Source organism: Dreissena polymorpha, chromosome 4, assembly GCF_020536995.1.
Source record: "Dreissena polymorpha isolate Duluth1 chromosome 4, UMN_Dpol_1.0, whole genome shotgun sequence".
NCBI lineage: Eukaryota > Metazoa > Mollusca > Bivalvia > Myida > Dreissenidae > Dreissena > Dreissena polymorpha.
In genome coordinates this window covers 27,971,435-27,996,717 of record NC_068358.1, presented here as the reverse complement: position 1 = coordinate 27,996,717, position 25,283 = coordinate 27,971,435, and the positions used below count along the sequence as shown (strand labels likewise).

Genomic DNA, 25,283 nt, shown 5'->3' with positions numbered 1-25,283 from the left:
AAAACCTGAACAGACTGAGAGTTACTGGCAGGCTGTTCTGGCTTTATGCTGGTTGCAAAAGCCATTTTCACTTCGCTTCTGAGCAGGAAATGGTTAAACCAGAAGTACAATATTACACTAGTAGCAACAATCAAGTAGTTGTCACAATTAGTTCCACGTCATTATTAAGCCTTTTGTTTCTGAACAACTGCTTTACAGAAATCAAACACTACAAGAAAGTCCACACTTAGTGCTGCACTTACGCTAACTCTGTGGACACCATGCTACAATATGAAATCCATGCATTAATATCAATACTGACTATGTGGACATCATGCTACAAGATGAAATCCATGCATTAGTATCAATATGTAAATATCCATATTTATCCTAAAATATTCCTCTTTTTATGTAGTCCGAGTGGCTTAGTGAATAATGGTGTCCACCTATTGACCGCAAGGTCAATTGTTTGATCCCTACTGTAGGGGCGGACTTTAAATCTATCCCAAATCAGGAGTACACAAATTTACGTGTCTACGAAAGTCTTTTTTTTTAAAGCACAAAAGTTCATGCAAACAAATACTAATAATTGTTGTGTTCTGCCATAATACCGAGCTTCCATTCATTCATAGCAATAGGGAATATAAATTTACATTCCCCTCCTACTTTTTTAACTCTTTTAGCGCTGGAACCAAATTTTGAAGGCCTTTGCAAACAGTTTGGATCCAGATAAAACGCTAGAGAACATGGTGTCTCATCAGGATCCAAACTGTTTGCTATTCTGATAGTATTCTTTGGAAAAAATCAAAGAAAATGCTAATATTTGAAATTCGGCAGACAACATTTTTGGAGACAACAAATATCCCAGCATGCAAAGCTTTAATCATCTAAAAACCTCTATGCAACCCACCTTCTCTCCAAAGAAGTCCTTCAGTTTACGCATACTCTTGTGCTTGCCCATCTGTCCTGCAGCCGGGGTGCTGAAAAAAATATGTAGAACATTAAGCAATGAACAGCCGGGGTGCTGAAAAAAATATGTAGAACATTAAGCAATGAACAGCCGGGGTGCTAAAAAAAATATGTAGAACATTAAGCAATGAACAGCCGGAGTGCTGAAAAAAATATGTAGAACATTAAGCAATGAACAGCCGGGGTGCTGAAAAAAATATGTAGAACATTAAGCAATGAACAGCCGGAGTGCTGAAAAAAATATGTAGAACATTTAGCAATGAACAGCCGGGGTGCTGAAAAAAATATGTAGAACATTAAGCAATGAACAGCCGGAGTGCTGAAAAAAAAAAGTAGAACATTAAGCAATGAACAGCCGGGGTGCTGAAAAAAATATGTAGAACATTAAGCAATGAACAGCCAGGGTGCTGAAAAAAATATGTAGAACATTAAGCAATGAACAGCCAGGGTGCTGGGGAAAAAATATGTATAACATTAAGCAATGAACAGCCAGGGTGCTGAAAAAAATATGTAGAACATTAAGCAATGAACAGCCAGGGTGCTGGAAAAAAAGAGTAGAACATTAAGCAATGAACAGCCGGGGTGCTGAGAAAAAAATATGTAGAACATTAAGCAATGAACAGCCAGGGTGCTGAAGTAGAACATTTAGCAATGAACAGCTGGGGTGCATAAAATAAATATGTAGAACATTAAGGACTGAACAGCCGGGGTGCTGAAAATAAATATGTAGAACATTAAGCAATGAACAGCCAGGGTGCTCAAAATAAATATGTAGAACATTACGGACTGAACAGCAGATGTGCTGAACATAAATATGTAGAACATTAACCCATTTATGCCTAGTGGACTCTCCCATCCTTCAAAATTGGATCATTTTTTTTTCCAAAATTAGGGATGTCTAGTATATTTTATTTCTATATTTGGAATATTTCTAACAGAAAATCCTTTAAGCAAACAGCGCAGACCCTGGTGAGATGCCGCATCATTTGGCGTCTCATCTGGGTCTACGCTGTTTGCCAAGGCCTTTTTTCTAGATGCTAAGCATAAATGGGTTAAGACCTGAACAGCTGGTGTGCTGGAATAAATATAATTACGTATATAATTGAGAACTGAACCACCAGTGTGCTGAATGGAATATGAATCTCATATAGAAAAAGAAATGTGTGTATCATTGAGAAGTGAACAGCAGGTGTGCTGCAATAGAAATATGTATATATTGAGAACTGAACAGCCGGAGTCCTGGAACAGAATACGTTGGTCAATGAGAACTGAACAGCCGATGTGCTGGAATAGAATAATAGAGCTGATAATCAGTGTGATCTAAAAGAATATGTATACCATTGAGAAGTGAACAGCAGGTGTGCTGCAATTGAAATATGTACATCATTGAAAATAGAACAGCCAGTTTGCTGAATAGAAATATGAATATCATTGAGAACTGAACAGCCAGTGTGATGAAATAGAAATATGTATAAATGTATCATTGAGAACAAAACATAAACTTGCATATGAAAGGAGCTTGAAACCATGAAAGATTGTCCACAATATTTCAGACAGTGAATTTCATTAAAATTTAAAAAAAGCTCACATAATAAAAATAGATATATTAATTGTATTGCATAACATATTTCTTCTACATATAATGCCTAACTATAGGCAGTAAAACATATGTCTGGGGCAGTTAATTAACCCAGCAAAAGAAGGTTAACAAAAATCATATGAATTCAAGAATTAGTGCAGTTACACACAACTTGCCTGGGATCTATAGAGAAACTGGAGTGGGGGACATAGTGAGACTGACACAACTCACCTGGGATCTATAAGGATACTGGAGTGAGGGGACCTAGTGAGACTGGCAAAACTCACATGGGATCTATAGGGATACTTAGGTGGGGGACATATTGAGACTGGTACAACTCACCTGGGATCTATAGGGATACTGGAGTGAGGGGACATAGTGAGACTGACACAACTCACATGGGATCTATAGGGATACTGGAGTGGGGGACATAGTGAGACTGGCAAAACTCACATGGGATCTATAGGGATACTTAGGTGGGGGACATAGTGAGACTGGTACAACTCACCTGGGATCTATAGGGATACTGGAGTGGGGGGACATGGTGAGACTGACACAACTCATCTGGGATCTATAGGGATACTGAAGTGGGGGGAAATAGTGAGACTGACACAACTCACCTGGGATCTATAGGGATACTGGAGTGAGGGGACATAGTGAGACTGACACAACTCACCTGGGACCTATAGGGATACTGGAGTGGGGGGACATAGTGAGACTGACACAACTCACCTGGGATCTATAGAGACACTGGAGTGGGGGACATAGTGAGACTGACACAACTCACCTGGGACCTATAGGGATACTGGAGTGGGGGGACATAGTGAGACTGACACAACTCACCTGGGATCTATAGAGACACTGGAGTGGGGGACATAGTGAGACTGACACAACTCATCTGGGATCTATAGGGATACTGAATTGGGGGGAAATAGTGAGACTGACACAACTCACCTGGGACCTATAGGGATACTGGAGTGGGGGACATAGTGAGACTGAAACAACTCACCTGGAACCTATAGGGATACTGGAGTGGGGGACATAGTGAGTCTGACACAACTCACATGGGACCTATAGGGATACTGGAGTGGGGGACATAGTGAGACTGACACAACTCACCTGGGAACTATAGGGATACTGGAGTGGGGGACATAGTGAGACTGGTACAACTCACCTGGGACCTATAGGGATACTGGAGTGAGGGGACCTAGTGAGACTGGCACAACTCACCTGGGATCTATAGGGATACTGGAGTGGGGGACATAGTGAGACTGGTACAACTCACCTGGGACCTATAGGGATACTGGAGTGAGGGGACCTAGTGAGACTGGCACAACTCACCTGGGATCTATAGGGATACTGGAGTGAGGGGACATAGTGAGACTGGTACAACTCACCTGGGATCTATAGGGATACTGGAGTGGGGGACATAGTGAGACTGGCACAACTCACCTGGGACCTATAGGGATACTGGAGTGGGGGACATAGTGAGATTGACACAACTCACATGGGATCTATAGGGATACTGGAGTGGGGGGACATAGTGAGACTGGTACAACTCACCTGGGATCTATAGGGATACTGGAGTGGGGGACATAGTGAGACTGGCACAACTCACCTGGGACCTATAGGGGTACTGGAGTGGGGGGACATAGTGAGACTGGTACAACTCACCAGGGATCTATAGGGATATTGGAGTGGGGGACATAGTGAGACTGACACAACTCACCTGGGATCTATAGGGATACTGGAGTGGGGGGACATAGTGAGACTGGCACAACTCACCTGGGATCTATAGGGATACTGGAGTGGGGGGACATAGTGAGACTGGTACAACTCACCTGGGACCTATAGGGATACTGGAGTGGGGGACATAGTGAGACTGACACAACTCACCTGGGATCTATAGGGATACTGGAGTGGGAGACATAGTGAGACTGGTACAACTCACCTGGGACCTATGAAATACTGGAGTGGGGGGACATAGTGAGACTGACACAACTCACCTGGGATCTATAGGGATACTGGAGTGGGGGGACATAGTGAGACTGGTACAACTCAACTGGGACCTATAGGGATACTGGAGTGGGGGGACATAGTGAGATTGACACAACTCACATGGGATCTATAGGGATACTGGAGTGGGGGGACATAGTGAGATTGACACAACTCACATGGGACCTATAGGGATACTGGAGTGGGGGACATAGTGAGACTGGTACAACTCACCTGGGATCTATAGGGATACTGGAGTGGGGACATAGTGAGACTGACACAACTCACCTGGGATCTATAGGGATACTGGAGTGATAGGACATAGTGAGACTGACACAACTCACCAGGGATGTATAGGGATACTGGAGTGGGGGACATAGTGAGACTGACACAACTCACCTGGGATCTATAGGGATACTGGAGTGGGGGGACATAGTGAGACTGACACAACTCACGTGGGATCTATAGGGATACTGGAGTGGGGGACCTAGTGAGACTGACACAACTCACCTGGGATCTATAGGGATACTGGAGTGGGGGGACATAGTGAGACTGACACAACTCACCTGGGATCTATAGGGATACTGAAGTGGGGGGGACATAGTGAGACTGGTAAAACTCACCTGGGATCTATAGGGATACTGGAGTGGGGGACATAGTGAGACTGACACAACTCACCTGGGACCTATAGGGATACTGAAGTGGGGGACATAGTGAGACTGACACAACTCACCTGGGATCTATAGGGATACTGGAGTGGGGACGACATAGTGAGACTGACACAACTCACCTGGGATCTATAGGGATTCTGGAGTGGGGGACATAGTGAGACTGACATAACTCACATGGGATCTATAGGGATACTGGAGTGGGGGACATAGTGAGACTGACACAACTCACCTGGGATCTATAGGGATACTGGAGTGGGGGGACATAGTGAGATTGACACAACTCACATGGGATCTATAGGGATACTGGAGTGGGGGGACCTAGTGAGACTGGTACAACTCACCTGGGATCTATAGGGATACTGGAGTGGGGGGACATAGTGAGACTGGTACAACTCACCAGGGATCTGTAGGGATACTGGAGTGGGGGACCTAGTGAGACTGGTACAACTCACCTGGGATCTATAGGGATACTGGAGTGGGGGGACCTAGTGATACTGGTACAACTCGCCTGGGATCTATAGGGATACTGGAGTGGGGGGACATGGTGAGACTGACACAACTCACCTGGGATCTATAGGAATACTGGAGTGGGGGGACATAGTGAGACTTACACAACTCACCTGGGATCTATAGGGATACTGAAGTGGGGGACATAGTTAGACTGACACAACTCACCTGGGATCTATAGGGATACTGGAGTGGGGGACATAGTGAGACTGACACAACTCATCTGGGATCTATAGGGATACTGGAGTGGGGGGACATAGTGAGACTGACACAACTCACCAGGGATCTATAGGGATACTGGAGTGGGGGGACATAGTGAGACTGACACAACTCACCTGGGATCTATAGGGATACTGGAGTGGGGGGACATGGTGAGACTGACACAACTCACCTGGGATCTATAGGGATACTGGAGTGGGGAACATAGTGAGACTGACACAACTCACATGGGATCTATAGGGATACTGGAGTGGGGGGACATAGTGAGACTGACACAACTCACCTGGGATCTATAGGGATACTGGAGTGGGGGACATAGTGAGACTGGCACAACTCACCTGGGATCTATAGGGATACTGGAGTGGGGAACATAGTGAGACTGACACAACTCACCTGGGATCTATAGGGATACTGGAGTGGGGGGACATAGTGAGACTGGTACAACTCACCTGGGATCTATAGGGATACTGGAGTGGGGAACATAGTGAGACTGGTACAACTCACCTGGGATCTATAGGGATACTGGAGTGGGGGGATATGTAACACACAACTCACCGATGATCTAAAGGGATACTCGAGTGGGAGGATTTGTTACACACAACTCACCTGGGATCTATAGGAATATTGGAGTGAGGGGACATAGCGAGACTGGCTGCAGACCGGTCCTTTGCAGTCGCCATCAGGTATGAGGTACGTCTGTGAAGCTTGGTCTCAGCGTCCTCAGCTGTTACTGAAGCGATGAATAGAAAACTAAGTCTCACTTTGAGAAAACAAGGCTTAAGGCATGTGTGTAACTTATTATTCCAGACTAGCCTGTGCTCTGTTGATCTCAGACTAGGCTGTGCTCTGTTCATCTCAGACTATCCTGTGCTCTGTTCATCTCAGACTAGCCTGTGCTCTGTTCATCTCAGACTAGCCTGTGCTCTATTCATCTCAGACTAGCCTGTGCTCTATTCATCTCAGACTAGCCTGTGCTCTATTCATCTCAGACTAGCTTGTGCTCTATTCATCTCAGACTAGCCTGTGCTCTGTTCATCTCAGACTAGCCTGTGCTCTGTTCATCTCAGACTAGGCTGTGCTCTGTTCATCTCAGACTAGCCTGTTCTCTGTTCATCTCAGACTAGCCTGTGTTCTGTTAATCTCCATGGTTCAAACAGAATTCTCAAACCTAAATTCAAGCACTTTTCAAGGACTTTTTAAGACCAAATTTTCATTTTCAAGGCCGATTAACACAGTATATATCATTTATTTGCTTGAACACATTAAACTTATTTCACAATAACTCATACATGTTATTTATAGTCATTACATACAAATACACATTATCCATCCTTAACTCAATGAGTCTCACATATGTATTTACTTTTTAAAGTTATTATAAACAAACACATTGTCTCTTTCTATGCTCACATCAAACAGACTAGATCATTTTATTTAAACATAAGTCAGTTACTATTACATTTTGTATTTCACAGGGCTGTTGTTGTTTATGACTGTTTTAGATTCAACAGTTTTAACAATAGTACCTTCCTGTTTCACCAAAAAACACATTGCAGGAACCCTGTTTGCTTCTCAATTTCATGTTTTCTTTTTGGGTTTCCTCTTAATAGTGGCTTTTCAAAGCGCTTTCCCCCATTCCCCCGACACCAATGGTCTTCATATAGACCAAACATTGTGCTTTTCGAATGTCATTTGTTTTCTGTACCCAGGAATATTCATAAGTTTCGCGCAAAACATAACGATTAACGTCATTTTGACAACTTGTTTATGACCAGAAAATAGCGCCATGAATATTCATATTTAAAGAATGTTGACGTTTCGTATAAGTGGTAATTATTTAAGCATTTTTCTGCATTTCATCAGTGTTTATGACCAGGCCCCGTGTTCACAAAACCATTTTGCAATCGAAAATCGATTTTAACTGACATCCATTTTCATTTTTGCCTATCAATTACAATGGAAATCCATTTTCAATGACAAGGAAATCGATTTTCGATTGCAAAAAATGTTTAGTGAACACGGGGCCAGAAAGTAGCGCCAGGAATATTCAGTTAACCACTCTGCTTTGAAACGACACTACCCCATCGCTGCATTTTTACTCGCGAAAATAAATCACAACGGAGAACCTCTGACCTAGTACACATAATCTGTGACGTGTACACTTAACGTTTCGTACCCAATAGTGTACAAAACTTATATTTCGTACTCAACTTTTTGCGCAAAGGAATTTATGATAAATTTTCGTAATATTTTCCTTAAGAACGATTAAAATTCATGGCAATGATAAAAGTAATTTTGAACAGAAATAAACATTGTCAAGGCTTTTTTACATGAAATAAGCACTTTTCAAGCACTTTTTCAAGGCCAACCTTAGTTCAAGGGCTTTTCAAGCCTAGGACTCGTTTTCAAGCACTTTTCAAGCCCTGTGCGAACCCTGATCACAGACTAGCCTTTGCTCTGTTCATCTCAGACAAGCCTGTGCTCTGTTCATCTATGACTAGCCTGTGCTCTGTTCATCTATGACTAGCCTTTGCTCTGTTCATCTCAGACTAGCCTTTGCTCTGTTTATGTCATTTGTATATAAGACCAACCTAAGCATATGGAATATAGAAGCATTTTATTTTATCTGTAAAATGCTTTTTTGAACATACAAAAATGGTTTCAAAAATAAAAATAATATGGCTACAACTTTTTATTTATGAATCTTCATAATAACTGAAACAGGTCAATTTGGAAATAACATTATTTGCAAAACCACGCCCTTATCATTAATGGTCTTTCATGGCTTTTACTTACATTCGGGCTTGTTGCGCATACGAACGGTACCAGATCCGGAGGTCAGGGTCACAGTGTTGGTTGTCAAGGTGATGTCCACACTGGAGTCCCCAAGACTGCTGGGGGAGAGAGCTGCAATTCAATCAACACAGACTGATCATGATGTACTAGATGTCACACAAACTGATGAAGAAGTACTAAATTTAACACCAACCAGGGTTTTTTCTGCCTTATTTGGGAAAAGGAGTCTGACCAAATTGGGAATTTTTTATCAACAAAATTGTCCATTTTGGGAATTTTTGCTTCGATGAAACAGCTCATTTTGGGAAAATATTGTGAATTTATCATGCTTAAATGAGTCAGTGGTTTAACAAATAAATTAGTTTTCATTTGTTATTTTGTCTTCTTTATATAAACACATGCAATATTGGGCATGTTCAACGTTTATTCAAGTACTGCAATCTTGTTTTTCAGTTACACTTACACTCTGAGATAAGAACTGTACAGTCAAAAACTTAAAGCAGATATTTTTGACCAAAACAAACACTGGTTAGTCACACAAGTTACAGCATAATTATTCTCTGATTTCTGTTTTTGAAAGCATCACACACCTCCTCCAATGTTTTGTCATTCAGGTGCAGGTAAGCATCAGATGAGTAAGTTTGCTTTGTGTGAATGTGCTGCGTAATGGGGAGCACAGCAGGTTCATGGTGCTGAATCCTTGCTCTACCACAGCAGTGCTTTTTGAAATGATACGCATCAGCTGGACCAGTTGGAACATTAATAATCTAATAATCATAAGTCAAAAGACACTTCTTTCTAAAAAAAAAAAAAAAAAAAATTTTTTTTTTTTGAAATTGGGAAAAAAAAATAATTTCGGTTTGGGATCGGGTCCGTTTGCTTTGGGAATGCCTCCGTTTTCCGGAGGCGCAGGCAGTGCTGAAAAACCCCTGCCAACTGATCATGATGTACTATATTTCACACAAACTGATCATGATGTACTACATTTAACACCAACTGGCGATGATGTACTATATTGTACATCAATTGATAATGATGTATTACATTAATCATTGATTGATCATGATGTACTGCATTTAACACAAAGTGATCATGATGTACTACATTTTACATGGACTGATCATGATGTACTGCATTTTACTTCGACTGATCATGATGTACTACATTAAACACAAAGTGATCACGATGTACTACATTTAACATGGACTGACCATGATGTACTGCATTTTACACCAACTGATCATGATGTACTACATTAAACACAAAGTGATCATGATGAACTACATTTAACACCCACTAATCATTATGTACTACATTTAACACAGACTTATGATGCCTTCCTGCATTTAAAAATGATTAAGCATGATGTACTGCATTTAACACAGATTCCATGCATATCATGTAGTTCTACATTTAACACTGAGCATGATGTACTACAATTAACAACTGCTGTTCACAATGTACTCCATTTAACACCGAATGACCAATCTGTACTATTTGCCATGTTTAATAAATTTAATTTGATTTATAAGAGTTAATCAGCATACATACAGTTCCTTGAACAGCCATACATGAGAACTTACTATCAGAGTTATGATCAGACTTTTCAGCTAATATATATGTTAATATACATTGGAAATATGGTATCTATTTTTTCTTAATGAAGATCTTTGCAGGCTGCTGGCTATACAACAGTTAAATATTGGACGAATTATCTTGCCAAATGTATTAATTCCTATTAAAATTAGTAACAGAAGTTCACACGTAAAACTTGCTCGAGTTCTAACAAAAATACAAACAATTTAGCCTAGCTCTGGAAAAATGGGGCTTAATGCATGTGTGTAAAGTGGCGTCCCAGTTCAGCCTGTGAAGATAGCGCAGGCTTATCAGGTATTACACTTTTTGCCTTTACAGTATTTTCTTTCCTTTAAATGAAACATACTATAACAAGAAAGAAAGAAAAGTTGTTTTTTTGTCACAATATTGCACTATATATTCAGATAAAAGGAAACGTCTTGAGGGGCATAACTTTGGACAAAACAAGGGCTGTTTGTAAAACATGCATGCCCCCCATATGGGCTGTCCGTTGTAGTGGCAGCCATTGTGTGAATACGATTTTTGTCACTGTGACCTTGATCTTGGCAAAAGCGTTCTTGAGTTATCATCCGAAAACCATTTTACTATTTCTGGTCACCGTGACCTTGATCTTTGACCTAGTGACCTCAAAATCAATAGGGGTCATCTGCGAGTCATGATCAATGTACCTATGAAGTTTCATGATCCTAGGCCCAAGCGTTCATGAGTTATCGTCTGACAACCACCTGGTGGACGGACCGACCGACAGACCGACCGACATGAGCAAAGCAATATACCCCCTCTTCTTCGAAGGGGGGCATAATAATACGATGGTTGGTTTAGCAACTTTAGAATTTTCAAAGGGCCTTACTGTCTAAATAAATCATCTAACCAGAACCCACAAATAACATGCGCATCTCCTCAAGGTAGTTAAGCTTCCCATAAAGCTTCATTGAATTCCAGTCAGTAGTTGGGGAGAAATAGCCCAGACAAGAATTGCACTATATGTACAATTTATAGAAAATTTCAAAGGGCCATAACTCTGTGGAAAATCATCCGACCATAACCGGCTGATAATATGCACATCTCCTGTTGGTAGTGAAGCTTCCCATAAAGTTTCATTGAATTCCAGTAATAAGTTGCTGAGAAATAGCTCAGACAAGAATTGCACTATATGTACAATGGAAAATTTCAAAGGGCCATAACTCTGTGAAAAATCATCCGACCAGAACCTGCTGATAATAGGCACATCTCCTCTTGGTAGTGAAGCTTCTCATAAAGTTTCATTGAATTCCCGTAATAAGTTGCTGAGAAATAGCTCGGACAAGAATTGTACTATATGTACAATGGAAAATTTCAAAGGGCCATAACAAAAATTGTGCACGGACGGACAGACGCACACACACACGCACGGACAGATGAAGCGGCGACTATATACTACCCCCAAAATAATTTTTTGGGAGCATAAAAACGGAGAGGGCCGTCCCTGATTAGCCTGATTGGGGACTGCACAGGCAAATCTGGGACAACACTTTACACACATGCATTAAACCTCTATTTCCAAGCTCGCGGATCAATTGTGTATGAGTCGTCTCTGATTGGCCTGTGAGGATTCGTATTCAAATGAAATAAAGCACCAAAATTTGCAAAGAAAACAATCTATTAAAATCTTTGTTTCAGCCTGAAGAGCAAGGCACCTTATATACAGCACCATACTTTACCCTTACAATGCGGGAACCGAATTTTTAAGGCCTTTGCAAACAGTTTGGATCCAGATGAGACGCCACAGAATGTGGCGTCTCATCAGGATCCAAACTGTTTGCTATTCTGATTCTTTTGAAAAAATCAAAGAAAATGCGAATTTTAGAAATTCAGCAGACAACATTATAGCAGACGACAAATTTACCAGCATGCAAAGGGTTAACCATGTATAACGCACATCCACTTTTTCATGACAAAATGGAGGAAAAAAAGTTTTGAAATAAAACAATCCTCTGATTCTACTCCTTTTATTAACGTTTCGGCATTAACGTTTTAAAAAAAAAATTGTTATGTATTATTTGAAATGTGTTGTCAAAAAAAAGTAAAACTGAAGTAAACTGACTTTTTTTTAATGTTTTAATGAAGGCGCAATTTCGAAACTTTAATAAAATAGTAGAATCAGAGGATTAAATATAATTTAACCCTTTGCATGCTGGTAAATTTGTCGTCTGCTAAAATGTCTTCTGCTGAATTTCTAAAATTAGCATTTTCTTCGATTTTTTTTTCAAAGAATACTATCAGAATAGCAAACAGTTTGGATCCTGATGAGACGCCACGTTCTGTGGCGTCTCATCTGAATCCAAACTGTTTGCAAAGGCCTTCAAAATTCGGTTCCAGCACTAAAAGGGTTAATATCCCTTATTATTATAACATTGAGCTTATAAAGAAAATAGTCACAAATGGCCACCATTTTACTATAGCACAATTCGTTGTATCAAATTATAACGAGGAACAACATATCAAATTTAAATGTTGGTATATTAAACTGCACACAATACATTGTAAAGTACGGTACATACAACACAGTTTGGGTTTTTTTTGGTCAAAATCAGGCTGGTATCCGGCCCTATTCCCAATGGAAAAGAAGATTTTTTTTTCCCAAATGGGACCTAAATACCCAATTGAAGTTGTTTTTTTTTTATAGATCATTTAGGTAATCTCCCATCCATCTCCATAAGTAACAATATATTGAATTTTATATTTAAAACATTTTAATTCTCATTTTTGAAGCATTTGTTGCAAAAAAAACAACACCTATTTCCCAATTTTGGTCAAAATGCAGCGATTTTTCTCAATCCAAAGGGACCCGGCCCCATTCCTAAAATGGTGAAAAACACAACAACAGCATGACAATATCTACCCCTTGCTGCACTGGGCTATTTAACTATAGCACGATTCGTTGTATCAAATAATAATGTGGAACAACACATCAAATTTAAATGTTAGTATACAAAACTGCACACAATACATTGCAAAGTAGGTACATACAACCAGCGATTTTTTTCCTTCTTTATTAAGTACCAGAAAACAGCACTTTTTTTTGTATAAATAAAATGCCAAATTTCGTTAGTTTCCCGATGCAGCTCTATGGCTTGAACCTAAGTAAATATAATATTGACAACTTGACAACATTAAGTTATAAATTTTTAAGGATTTGTGAGCAAAATACACCCATTTCCCAATATGAAGACAGCACAACGCAAATTTTCCCAATTTCAGGGTTTTTCGCACACAATTTTTCCATTTGGGCTGATACCGGTACTTTTCCCAATTGCGAAAAAAAATCGCTACATACAACAGCATTACAATATCTACCCCTTGCTGGACTGGGCTGTCTCCAGGTCAGGGTGGGAGTCGCTGCCCCCTCACGAGACAGGCTCTGAGTTGACGACCGCAGATCAAACGCCAGGCTTTGATTGGACAGACGCACATCGTGCGATACATTTTGATTGGAAGAACGAATCTCTCTGGCTAGACTTTGATTGGACGCTCGAATGTCACTGGTGATGTAGTTCCTTGATGATTTAGGGGTCTCGGAAGGGGTTTCATTGTCATACCCAGTCTGAGGGAGATCTACAAGACAGCACTGGCATCACAACAACAACAACGCTACAACAACAACAACGCTACATCACTTAAAGCATGTCTATTAGTGTACGAAAAGATCTAAACGGAAAAAGCTAACTTGTGCAGACAATCCAACCAAATAAATGCCTTTCCCCCTGTGGCCTATAAAAGTAATTTGAACAACAAATGTTTTCATTTTAACGGCATGATTTATTTTGTCAAGTTGGTCCCAGATGACTGCATGCCTGAAATTCCTCACTAAACACTTGCCGTTAACTAAACACTTGCGATTAACTAAACACTTGCCGTTAACTAAACACTTGCCGTTAAAAACTATAATTTAAACCTTCACAAATATGATGTAAAAAACAACACTTTTATTATTAATTTTATGGTATCATTAATCAAAATTAAATAAAATACAATTCCCAATTTTCATCATAACAACAAAATTTTTCACTTTCCAAAGGGGCCCCAATCCAAAAATGGCGGGGAAAAAAACCCTGATACAATTATTTATTTTAAATTAAAAATTATTCTACTTTGACACAAAAAAACAAAAACATTTGAATTATAGATATTTTCTTCTTGAACCCAAAATACTTTTGAATAGTACAATTTCTACTTTGACAGAAGAAAGCGCAATCAACACTTTGAAGGCGAATGCATACAACGGTTTTTATCTCACTTTAGGAACATGGCTACCGTTATATTTCATTGAAGGATTTATCAACAGATCTAAGAAAACAGAATGGTGTTTCTGCCATAAAAAAAATAGGGAAAATGCATATTTTAACAGAAATGATTTGCCTCAAAAAATAAAAAAGCCCTGGCATAATAAGCACATCGCTGCATTCACCTATATATACTATGCCACCATTGACATATAAGCACATTGCTGCATTCACCTATATACTAGTATATACTATGCAACCATTGACATATGAGCACATTGCTGCATTCACCTATATATACTATGCCACCATTGAAATATGAGCACATTGCTGTATTCACCTATATACTAGTATATACTATGCAACCATTGACATATGAGCACATTGCTGCATTCACCTATATATACTATGCCACCATTGAAATATGAGCACATTGCTGTATTCACCTATATACTAGTATATACTATGCAACCATTGACATATGAGCACATTGCTGCATTCACCTATATATACTATGCCACCATTGACATATAAAGCACATTGCTGCATTCACCTATATACTAGTATATACTATGCCACCATTGACATATGAGCACATCGCTGCATTCACCTATATACTAGTATATACTATGCCACCATTGACATATGAGCACATTGCTGCATTCACCTATATATACTATGCCACCATTGACATATGAGCACATTGCTGCATTCACCTATATATACTATGCAACCATTGACATATGAGCACATCGCTGCATTCACCTATATATACTATGCCACCATTGACATATGAGCACATTGCTGCATTCACCTATATATACTATGCCACCATTGACATATGAGCACATTGCTGTATTCACCTATATACTAGTATATACTATGCCACCATTGACATATGAGCACATTGCTGCATTCACCTATATATACTATGCCACCATTGAAATATGAGCACATTGCTGTATTCACCTATATATACTATGCCACCATTGACATATAAGCACATTGCTGCATTCACCTATATACTAGTATATACTATGCCACCATTGACATATGAGCACATCGCTGCATTCACCTATATATACTATGCCACCATTGACATATAAGCACATTGCTGCATTCACCTATATACTAGTATATACTATGCAACCATTGAAATATGAGCACATTGCTGCATTCACCTATATATACTATGCCACCATTGACATATGAGCACATTGCTGCATTCACCTATATACTAGTATATACTATGCCACCATTGACATATGAGCACATCGCTGCATTCACCTATATATACTATGCAACCATTGACATATGAGCACATTGCTGTATTCACCTATATATACTATGCAACCATTGAAATATGAGCACATCGCTGCATTCACCTATATATACTATGCCACCATTGACATATGAGCACATTGCTGCATTCACCTATATATACTATGCCACCATTGACATATGAGCACATTGCTGCATTCACCTATATATACTATGCCACCATTGACATATGAGCACATTGCTGCATTCACCTATATATACTATGCAACCATTGACATATGAGCACATCGCTGCATTCACCTATATATACTATGCCACCATTGACATATGAGCACATTGCTGCATTCACCTATATATACTATGCCACCATTGACATATGAGCACATCGCTGCATTCACCTATATATACTATGCCACCATTGACATATGAGCACATCGCTGCATTCACCTATATATACTATGCCACCATTGACATATGAGCACATCGCTGCATTCACCTATATATAATATGCCACCATTGACATATGAGCACATTGCTGCATTCACCTATATATACTATGCCACCATTGACATATGAGCACATTGCTGCATTCACCTATATATACTATGCAACCATTGACATATGAGCACATCGCTGCATTCACCTATATATACTATGCCACCATTGACATATGAGCACATTGCTGCATTCACCTATATATACTATGCCACCATTGACATATGAGCACATCGCTGCATTCACCTATATACTAGTATATACTATGCCACCATTGACATATGAGCACATTGCTGCATTCACCTATATATACTATGCCACCATTGACATATGAGCACATCGCTGCATTCACCTATATATACTATGCCACCATTGACATATGAGCACATCGCTGCATTCACCTATATATACTATGCCACCATTGACATATGAGCACATCGCTGCATTCACCTATATATACTATGCCACCATTGACATATGAGCACATTGCTGCATTCACCTATATATACTATGCCACCATTGACATATGAGCACATTGCTGCATTCACCTATATATACTATGCAACCATTGACATATGAGCACATCGCTGCATTCACCTATATATACTATGCCACCATTGACATATGAGCACATTGCTGCATTCACCTATATATACTATGCCACCATTGACATATGAGCACATCGCTGCATTCACCTATATACTAGTATATACTATGCAACCATTGACATATGAGCACATCGCTGCATTCACCTATATATACTATGCCACCATTGACATATGAGCACATTGCTGCATTCACCTATATATACTATGCCACCATTGACATATGAGCACATTGCTGCATTCACCTATATATACTATGCCACCATTGACATATGAGCACATTGCTGCATTCACCTATATATACTATGCAACCATTGACATATGAGCACATCGCTGCATTCACCTATATATACTATGCCACCATTGACATATGAGCACATTGCTGCATTCACCTATATATACTATGCCACCATTGACATATAAGCACATCGCTGCATTCACCTATATATACTATGCCACCATTGACATATGAGCACATCGCTGCATTCACCTATATATACTATGCCACCATTGACATATGAGCACATCGCTGCATTCACCTATATATAATATGCCACCATTGACATATGAGCACATTGCTGCATTCACCTATATATACTATGCCACCATTGACATATGAGCACATTGCTGCATTCACCTATATATACTATGCAACCATTGACATATGAGCACATCGCTGCATTCACCTATATATACTATGCCACCATTGACATATGAGCACATTGCTGCATTCACCTATATATACTATGCCACCATTGACATATGAGCACATCGCTGCATTCACCTATATACTAGTATATACTATGCCACCATTGACATATGAGCACATTGCTGCATTCACCTATATATACTATGCCACTATTGACATATGAGCACATCGCTGCATTCACCTATATATACTATGCCACCATTGACATATGAGCACATCGCTGCATTCACCTATATATACTATGCCACCATTGACATATGAGCACATCGCTGCATTCACCTATATATACTATGCCACCATTGACATATGAGCACATTGCTGCATTCACCTATATATACTATGCCACCATTGACATATGAGCACATTGCTGCATTCACCTATATATACTATGCAACTTTTGACATATGAGCACATCGCTGCATTCACCTATATATACTATGCCACCATTGACATATGAGCACATTGCTGCATTCACCTATATATACTATGCCACCATTGACATATGAGCACATCGCTGCATTCACCTATATACTAGTATATACTATGCAACCATTGACATATGAGCACATCGCTGCATTCACCTATATATACTATGCCACCATTGACATATGAGCACATTGCTGCATTCACCTATATATACTATGCCACCATTGACATATGAGCACATCGCTGCATTCACCTATATATACTATGCCACCATTGACATATGAGCACATCGCTGCATTCACCTATATACTAGTATATACTATGCCACCATTGACATATGAGCCTCAATTTGGGAAAAATGAACTAAGCTATGCAGGCTTATCAAGGATAAAACTCTGCCTAAATGAAAGTTTTTGTTTAAAAGAAAGTCTCTGCTAAACGAAATACTTTAAGGTAAAAAGTGTCGTCCCTCATTAGCCTTTGTGGACGGCACAGGCTTATCTGGGTTTACACTTTAAGCACATGCATAAAGCCCTGTTTTCCTAGAATGGAGTTCATACAAAACCACTCTACTCTACACTTACATCTACTGTACAAAGCTCATATAGAACCACTCTACACTTACATCGACTGTACAAAGCTCATATAGAACCACTCTACACTTACATCTAATGTACAAAGCTCATATAGAACCACTCTACACTTACATCGACTGTACAAAGCTCATATAGAACCACTCTACACTTACATCGACTGTACAAAGCTCATACAGAACCACTCTACTCTACACTTACATCGACTGTACAAAGCTCATACAGAACCACTCTACTCTACACTTGCATCGACATCAACTGTACAAAGCTCATACAGAACCACTCTACTCTACACTTGCATCGACTGTACAAAGCTCATACAGAACCACTCTACTCTACACTTGCATCGACATCAACTGTACAAAGCTCATACAGAACCACTCTACTCTACACTTGCATCGACTGTACAAAGCTCATACAGAACCACTCTACTCTACACTTACATCGACTGTACAAAGCTCATATAGAACCACTCTACTCTACACTTACATCGACTGTACAAAGCTCATACAGAACCACTCTACTCTACACTTACATCCACTGTACAAAGCTCATATAGAACCACTCTACTCTACACTTACATCAACTGTACAAAGCTCATACAGAACCACTCTACTCTACACTTACATCAACTGTACAAAGCTCATACAGAACCACTCTACTCTACACTTACATCGACTGTACAAAGCTCATACAGAACAACTCTACTCTACACTTACATCGACTGTACAAAGCTCATATAGAACCACTCTACTCTACACTTACATCGACTGTACAAAGCTCATACAGAACCACTCTACTCTACACTTACATCAACTGTACAAAGCTCATACAGAACAACTCTACTCTACACTTACATCGACTGTACAAAGCTCATATAGAACCACTCTACTCTACACTTACATCGACTGTACAAAGCTCATATAGAACCACTCTACACTTACATCGACTGTACAAAGCTCATATAGAACCACTCTACTCTACACATACATCGACTGTACAAAGCTCATACAGAACAACTCTACTCTACACTTACATCGACTGTACAAAGCTCATATAGAACCACTCTACTCTACACTTACATCGACTGTACAAAGCTCATACAGAACCACTCTACTCTACACTTACATCGACTGTACAAAGCTCATACAGAACCACTCTACTCTACACTTACATCGACTGTACAAAGCTCATACAGAACAACTCTACTCTACACTTACATCGACTGTACAAAGCTCATATAGAACCACTCTACACTTACATCGACTGTACAAAGCTCATATAGAACCACTCTACTCTACACATACATCGACTGTACAAAGCTCATACAGAACAACTCTACTCTACACTTACATCGACTGTACAAAGCTCATATAGAACCACTCTACTCTACACTTACATCGACTGTACAAAGCTCATACAGAACCACTCTACTCTACACTTACATCAACTGTACAAAGCTCATACAGAACCACTCTACTCTACACTTACATCAACTGTACAAAGCTCATACAGAACCACTCTACTCTACACTTACATCGACTGTACAAAGCTCATACAGAACAACTCTACTCTACACTTACATCGACTGTACAAAGCTCATATAGAACCACTCTACTCTACACTTACATCGACTGTACAAAGCTCATACAGAACCACTCTACTCTACACTTACATCGACTGTACAAAGCTCATACAGAACAACTCTACTCTACACTTACATCGACTGTACAAAGCTCATATAGAACCACTCTACTCAACACTTACATCGACTGTACAAAGCTCATACAGAACAACTCTACTCTACACTTGCATTGACATCGACTGTACAAAGCTCATACAGAACCACTCTACTCTACACTTACATCGACTGTACAAAGCTCATACAGAACCACTCAACTCTACACTTACATCGACTGTACAAAGCTCATACAGAACAACTCTACTCTACACTTACATCGACTGTACAAAGCTCATATAGAACCACTCTACTCTACACTTGCATCGACATCGACTGTACAAAGCTCATACAGAACAACTCTACTCTACACTTACATCGACTGTACAAAGCTCATATAGAACCACTCTACTCTACACTTACATCGACTGTACAAAGCTCATACAGAACCACTCTACTCTACACTTACATCGACTGTACAAAGCTCATACAGAACCACTCTACTCTACACTTGCATCAACATCGACTGTACAAAGCTCATACAGAACAACTCTACTCTACACTTGCATCAACATCGACTGTACAAAGCTCATACAGAACCACTCTACTCTACACTTACATCGACTGTACAAAGCTCATACAGAACCACTCTACTCTACACTTACATCGACTGTACAAAGCTCATATAGAACCACTCTACTCTACACTTACATCGACTGTACAAAGCTCATATAGAACCACTCTACTCTACACTTACATCGACTGTACAAAGCTCATACAGAACAACTCTACTCTACACTTACATCGACTGTACAAAGCTCATATAGAACCACTCTACTCTACACTTACATCGACTGTACAAAGCTCATATAGAACCACTCTACTCTACACTTACATCGACTGTACGGGGCGTTGACAGCAGACAGGAACGACCCTTTCCTGACTGGCTTCTGCCCATCATTCTCCACCTGCTCCGATGCCTCCCCGCTGTGAGAAACAAATCCTGCCGACCTTCCGTCCGGCGCTGCGGAATCCATCTTATATGAGGACGGCATGGGAACGATCTCAACAATGGGAGATCCCGCGGTCTTGGAGTTCCCTTGGGACAAGTATATCCGTATGGGAGTCCCCTCTGAATACTTGGATTCTGTATTTCCCTGAGTTGGGTAGAAATTAAACAGTTACATACTTAGATTCTGTATTTCCCTGAGTTGGGTAGAAATTAAATAGTTACATACTTGGATTCTGCATTTCACTGAGTTGAGTTGAAATCAAAATAATAACATACTTTAATTCAGTATTTCCCCGAGTTGGGTTAAAATAAAAATAGTTACATAATTTGAATCCGTATTTCCCAAAGTTGGTTGGAAATTTAATAGTTGCATACATTGATTCTGTATTTCCTTGAATTTTGTAAAAATAAAATAGTTAATATACAATTACTTTGATTCATTATTTCCCTGAGTTGGGTAAAAAATATAATTTCACTGAGTTGGGTAGAAATTACATAATTTAATAAAATATACCCTACAAAGTTACTTTTGTTTATTTTAATACCTTAAATACTACACAAATTTAAGCCATAACCGTCATCAGTAGGATTGATTTAAACATAAAGTCCTGAAGTTACGTCAACTTCATAAAGTAATGTTAGTCCTTTGGTGAAAATATATAGAACAAATACTAGTACAAAGTCAGGGGTGTGATCTTAACCTTTCCCACTCAGATGCAAAGTGAAAATGGCTTAGTGCTAACAGCATAAAACCAGAACAGCCTGCGAGTAACTTGCAGTCTCTTCACGTTTGAAGCTGTTTGCTGCTCATCTAAGGGTTGGAATAAAGCCTTTTAAACTTGAATCTAGTAAGAAAGGCCTTTCATTTAATTTAAGTTTCTCAACAACTACAAATGCGTATCTAAGTGGTGCAGGGTTAAGAACCACCACCAGGGAGGTAAATACCCAACCCCCCCTTACAGCGAGGTAAATGCCCAACCCCCCTTACAGCGAGGTAAATGCCAAACCCCCCTTACAGCGAGGTAAATGCCCAACCCCCTTTACAGGGAGGTAAATGCCCAGCCCCCTTTACAGCGAGGTAAATGCCCAACCCCCTTTACAGCGAGGTAAATGCCCAACTCCCTTTACAGCGAGGTAAATGCCCAACCCCCTTTACAGCGAGGTAAATGCCCAACCCCCCTTACAGCGAGGTAAATGCCCAACCCCCCTCACAGCGAGGTAAATGCCCAACCCCCCTTACAGCGAGGTAAATGCCCAACCCCCTTTACAGCGAGGTAAATGCCCAACCCCCCTTACAGCAAGGTAAATGCCCAACCCCCCTTACAGCGAGGTAAATACCCAACCCCCCTTACAGCAGTACAATAACACTCTTCACTTGTCAGGGCTTTTTTTCTGCTTGATTTTATAGCCAAAATTCCGCTATATTCCCAATCGCACAAAGTATACCTTTTAGCAGCTACTAAAGCTTATAATAAGAAATGCATGTATATATATGCTTTGTTTGCTTGATATTACATCCTATATGAACGAAAATGAACGATTTAAACAAAAAAATTAATTTTTTTTTGTAAATATAAAGTTGAAGGTTCGCGCCGATTCGAGAGACAGGGTTGGGCGACCAGAAACGGACCTATTTTTTTTTGGCCTAAATTCATAACTATTGGTGAAATAATTTTTTCTTTAAAAGGCAGAAAATCAGCTGAAAGAAAGAGAAATCTGTCCAATTATAACATAACCACAAGAATTGACGTCAATATCATACAGTAACGCAATGCTCTTAGGCACAAAATATAAATAAAAGATAGTATTACATAATACACAGAATAATCAGAATTGATACCTGGCTGTCAAGTCTGAATAATTTGAATCAGAACTTCCCTGAACAAATTGAAAACATTGTTAAAGGAACTCAATTATATACTTACAAATAAACATGATAACTAACAATACAATTTGAAAATGTGTAATATGTGGAGGCGAAAACCAACTACAAAACAAAGAAAAAAGTATTTACCTGAGTGGGGTATGGTGTGCTGCACCCCTGTGGTTCTGGAGACGTGAGTCTCTCCATCGACTGCTGACGGGTTTTACCCGCCGGGCCGACGGGCGTCTGGGACCGTGAAGGTGACTGCTCCGCGCTGCTACTGCTCTCAAACGAGGCCAGGCGCGCCTGAATACCGTCAAACTTCCTAAAACTCGTCACTTCTGTTTTATATCTTTGAGTCACAGCGTTACCCACCGGCGGTGTTAAGTCCTTCCTCTCCTCAAACTGTTTCTTTCTGTGAGAAACGAGAATTCTCGGCTCTCGCGATTTGTGCCTTATCTCCACTTCTGTCGCATTGGGAGATCGAGTCACGGCGAAGGCAGCTCCATACGACGCTGCATTTCCCGCCACAGGTGTGGTACTCCGATCTTCCCCGTCACCTATCTTTACAATAAACGTCCTGCTAGGAGGGGGCTTGTGTTTCGGGGTCGATTCCATCATAGGTGCATTTTTGTTGTACGCAGTTCGTAACTGGTGCTCCGTGTGATACACATTCGATCGCGGATCGATGCTATCAACACTAGCCGACATGTTTTGACTTCTAGCAATGGAAGAGTCAGAAATGACGGGCACGTATTGCCAGCTGTTCGCATTGCTACCACCAACTTCTTGTCGGCTACCATCTGGTATTGGAGTCCCCCCACCAAGAAACCCGTGCGGGGAGTTGGTATCACTCGTCCTGCGCCGCGGGGACGTCCACACTTGAAGTCCGGAGTCTGGGAAACTGTGCCTGATGGAGGAACTGAACCCCGACCCAGACGATGCCCCGTTGACCCGAGTGGAAACTTCTGTTTGAGACTTGAGCCTCTCCATTATCTTGGGATCCGGGCTGCTGCTATGTCGATACTCAATAGGCACATTCCGTGTTCGTGATGGCTGCCCCTGAGTCTTTGAAATATTTTCCTGTGAGTCCGTCGGCTGAAGAACAGATTCCCTCGATCTTTTCACAGCCACTTCCCGGGCTAAATTCTCCACCGAACTGTTGACTTTCGCCTCTTTTTTGGGGAAGTACAACCCAAACGAATACGCTTTCGACGCATTTGGATTTACATTTTCCTGAGCTGCGCGTGCTTCAAACTCCCGCCTCCGATCAAGAAACACAGACTTGTTCATCGTCTGCTCCTCCGACATGGGCCCCGAGTCCCGTAGTCCGCCAAGCCCGGATGTGTACGAGGTTGAAGTTCGGAGAGTCCGGAGCACATGACCGCCACCCGGCTCTTGACCCTCAAGTAAAACGTTGGCGTCTAAAGAACTCGTAGAGAGGACCTTACGATCCCGACTCTCTCGTGAGGTTCGCTGGCTGCTGTCCATTGATGACTGGCGACTGTACGTGTGTGCTGATTGGCTGCAGTAGTCCGAGTCAAATGATTGGCTCGAGTTTTCATAAGCCTGAAATGGAAATCACTAGCAAATAGAAATCACTGGAAATGGAAAAGGAAATTGCTGGAAATGGAAATCACTGGAAAGGCAAATAATTTGAAATGGAAATGGCTGGCAATAGAAATTACTTGAAAAGGAAATCAATATCAATTGAATTTATTCAATGTCAAGAAGATTGCATCATCACCCTGAAATTGGTAAATCAATTATTAAAAGTTGCGGTTGCAACTGCTGTGAGTGAATTGCAATTTTAGTACAGGTTTTTTCCATAACTTGGGTCCACTAATTTGCATTGTTTTTTAATAGTCTAATGTGTGGCCAAAATTCTTTCCCATTCACAATTTCAAAGTTTTTTTAAGTTTTCAGCCATTACCAGTTGCAGAATGTCCTCCTCTTTGAGTACCACCAGAAGACTCGGGTCAGAAGTCGTCTGTTAAATATTTAAATTAAAGGGAGGTAATAAGCCCAAGGAAAGTTTACTCCCTTT

The 25,283-nt window shown here is 40.4% G+C and overlaps 1 protein-coding gene across 6 annotated transcripts in view; it reads right to left on the bottom strand.

Annotated features, from left to right (window-relative positions):
• Nucleotides 1-25,283, bottom strand: part of LOC127877481 (uncharacterized) — a 119,818-nt gene that overhangs the window by 32,478 nt on the left and 62,057 nt on the right. For all 6 annotated transcript variants that reach the window (XM_052423400.1, XM_052423401.1, XM_052423404.1 and 3 more), the window contains 6 exons: nucleotides 23,387-24,805; nucleotides 21,256-21,517; nucleotides 13,648-13,905; nucleotides 8,716-8,826; nucleotides 6,526-6,649; nucleotides 890-959 (listed from right to left, as the gene is read on the bottom strand). In XM_052423400.1, the coding sequence (XP_052279360.1) occupies nucleotides 890-959; nucleotides 6,526-6,649; nucleotides 8,716-8,826; nucleotides 13,648-13,905; nucleotides 21,256-21,517; nucleotides 23,387-24,805 (2,244 nt within the window). The remainder of the gene's footprint in view (nucleotides 1-889; nucleotides 960-6,525; nucleotides 6,650-8,715; nucleotides 8,827-13,647; nucleotides 13,906-21,255; nucleotides 21,518-23,386; nucleotides 24,806-25,283) is intronic.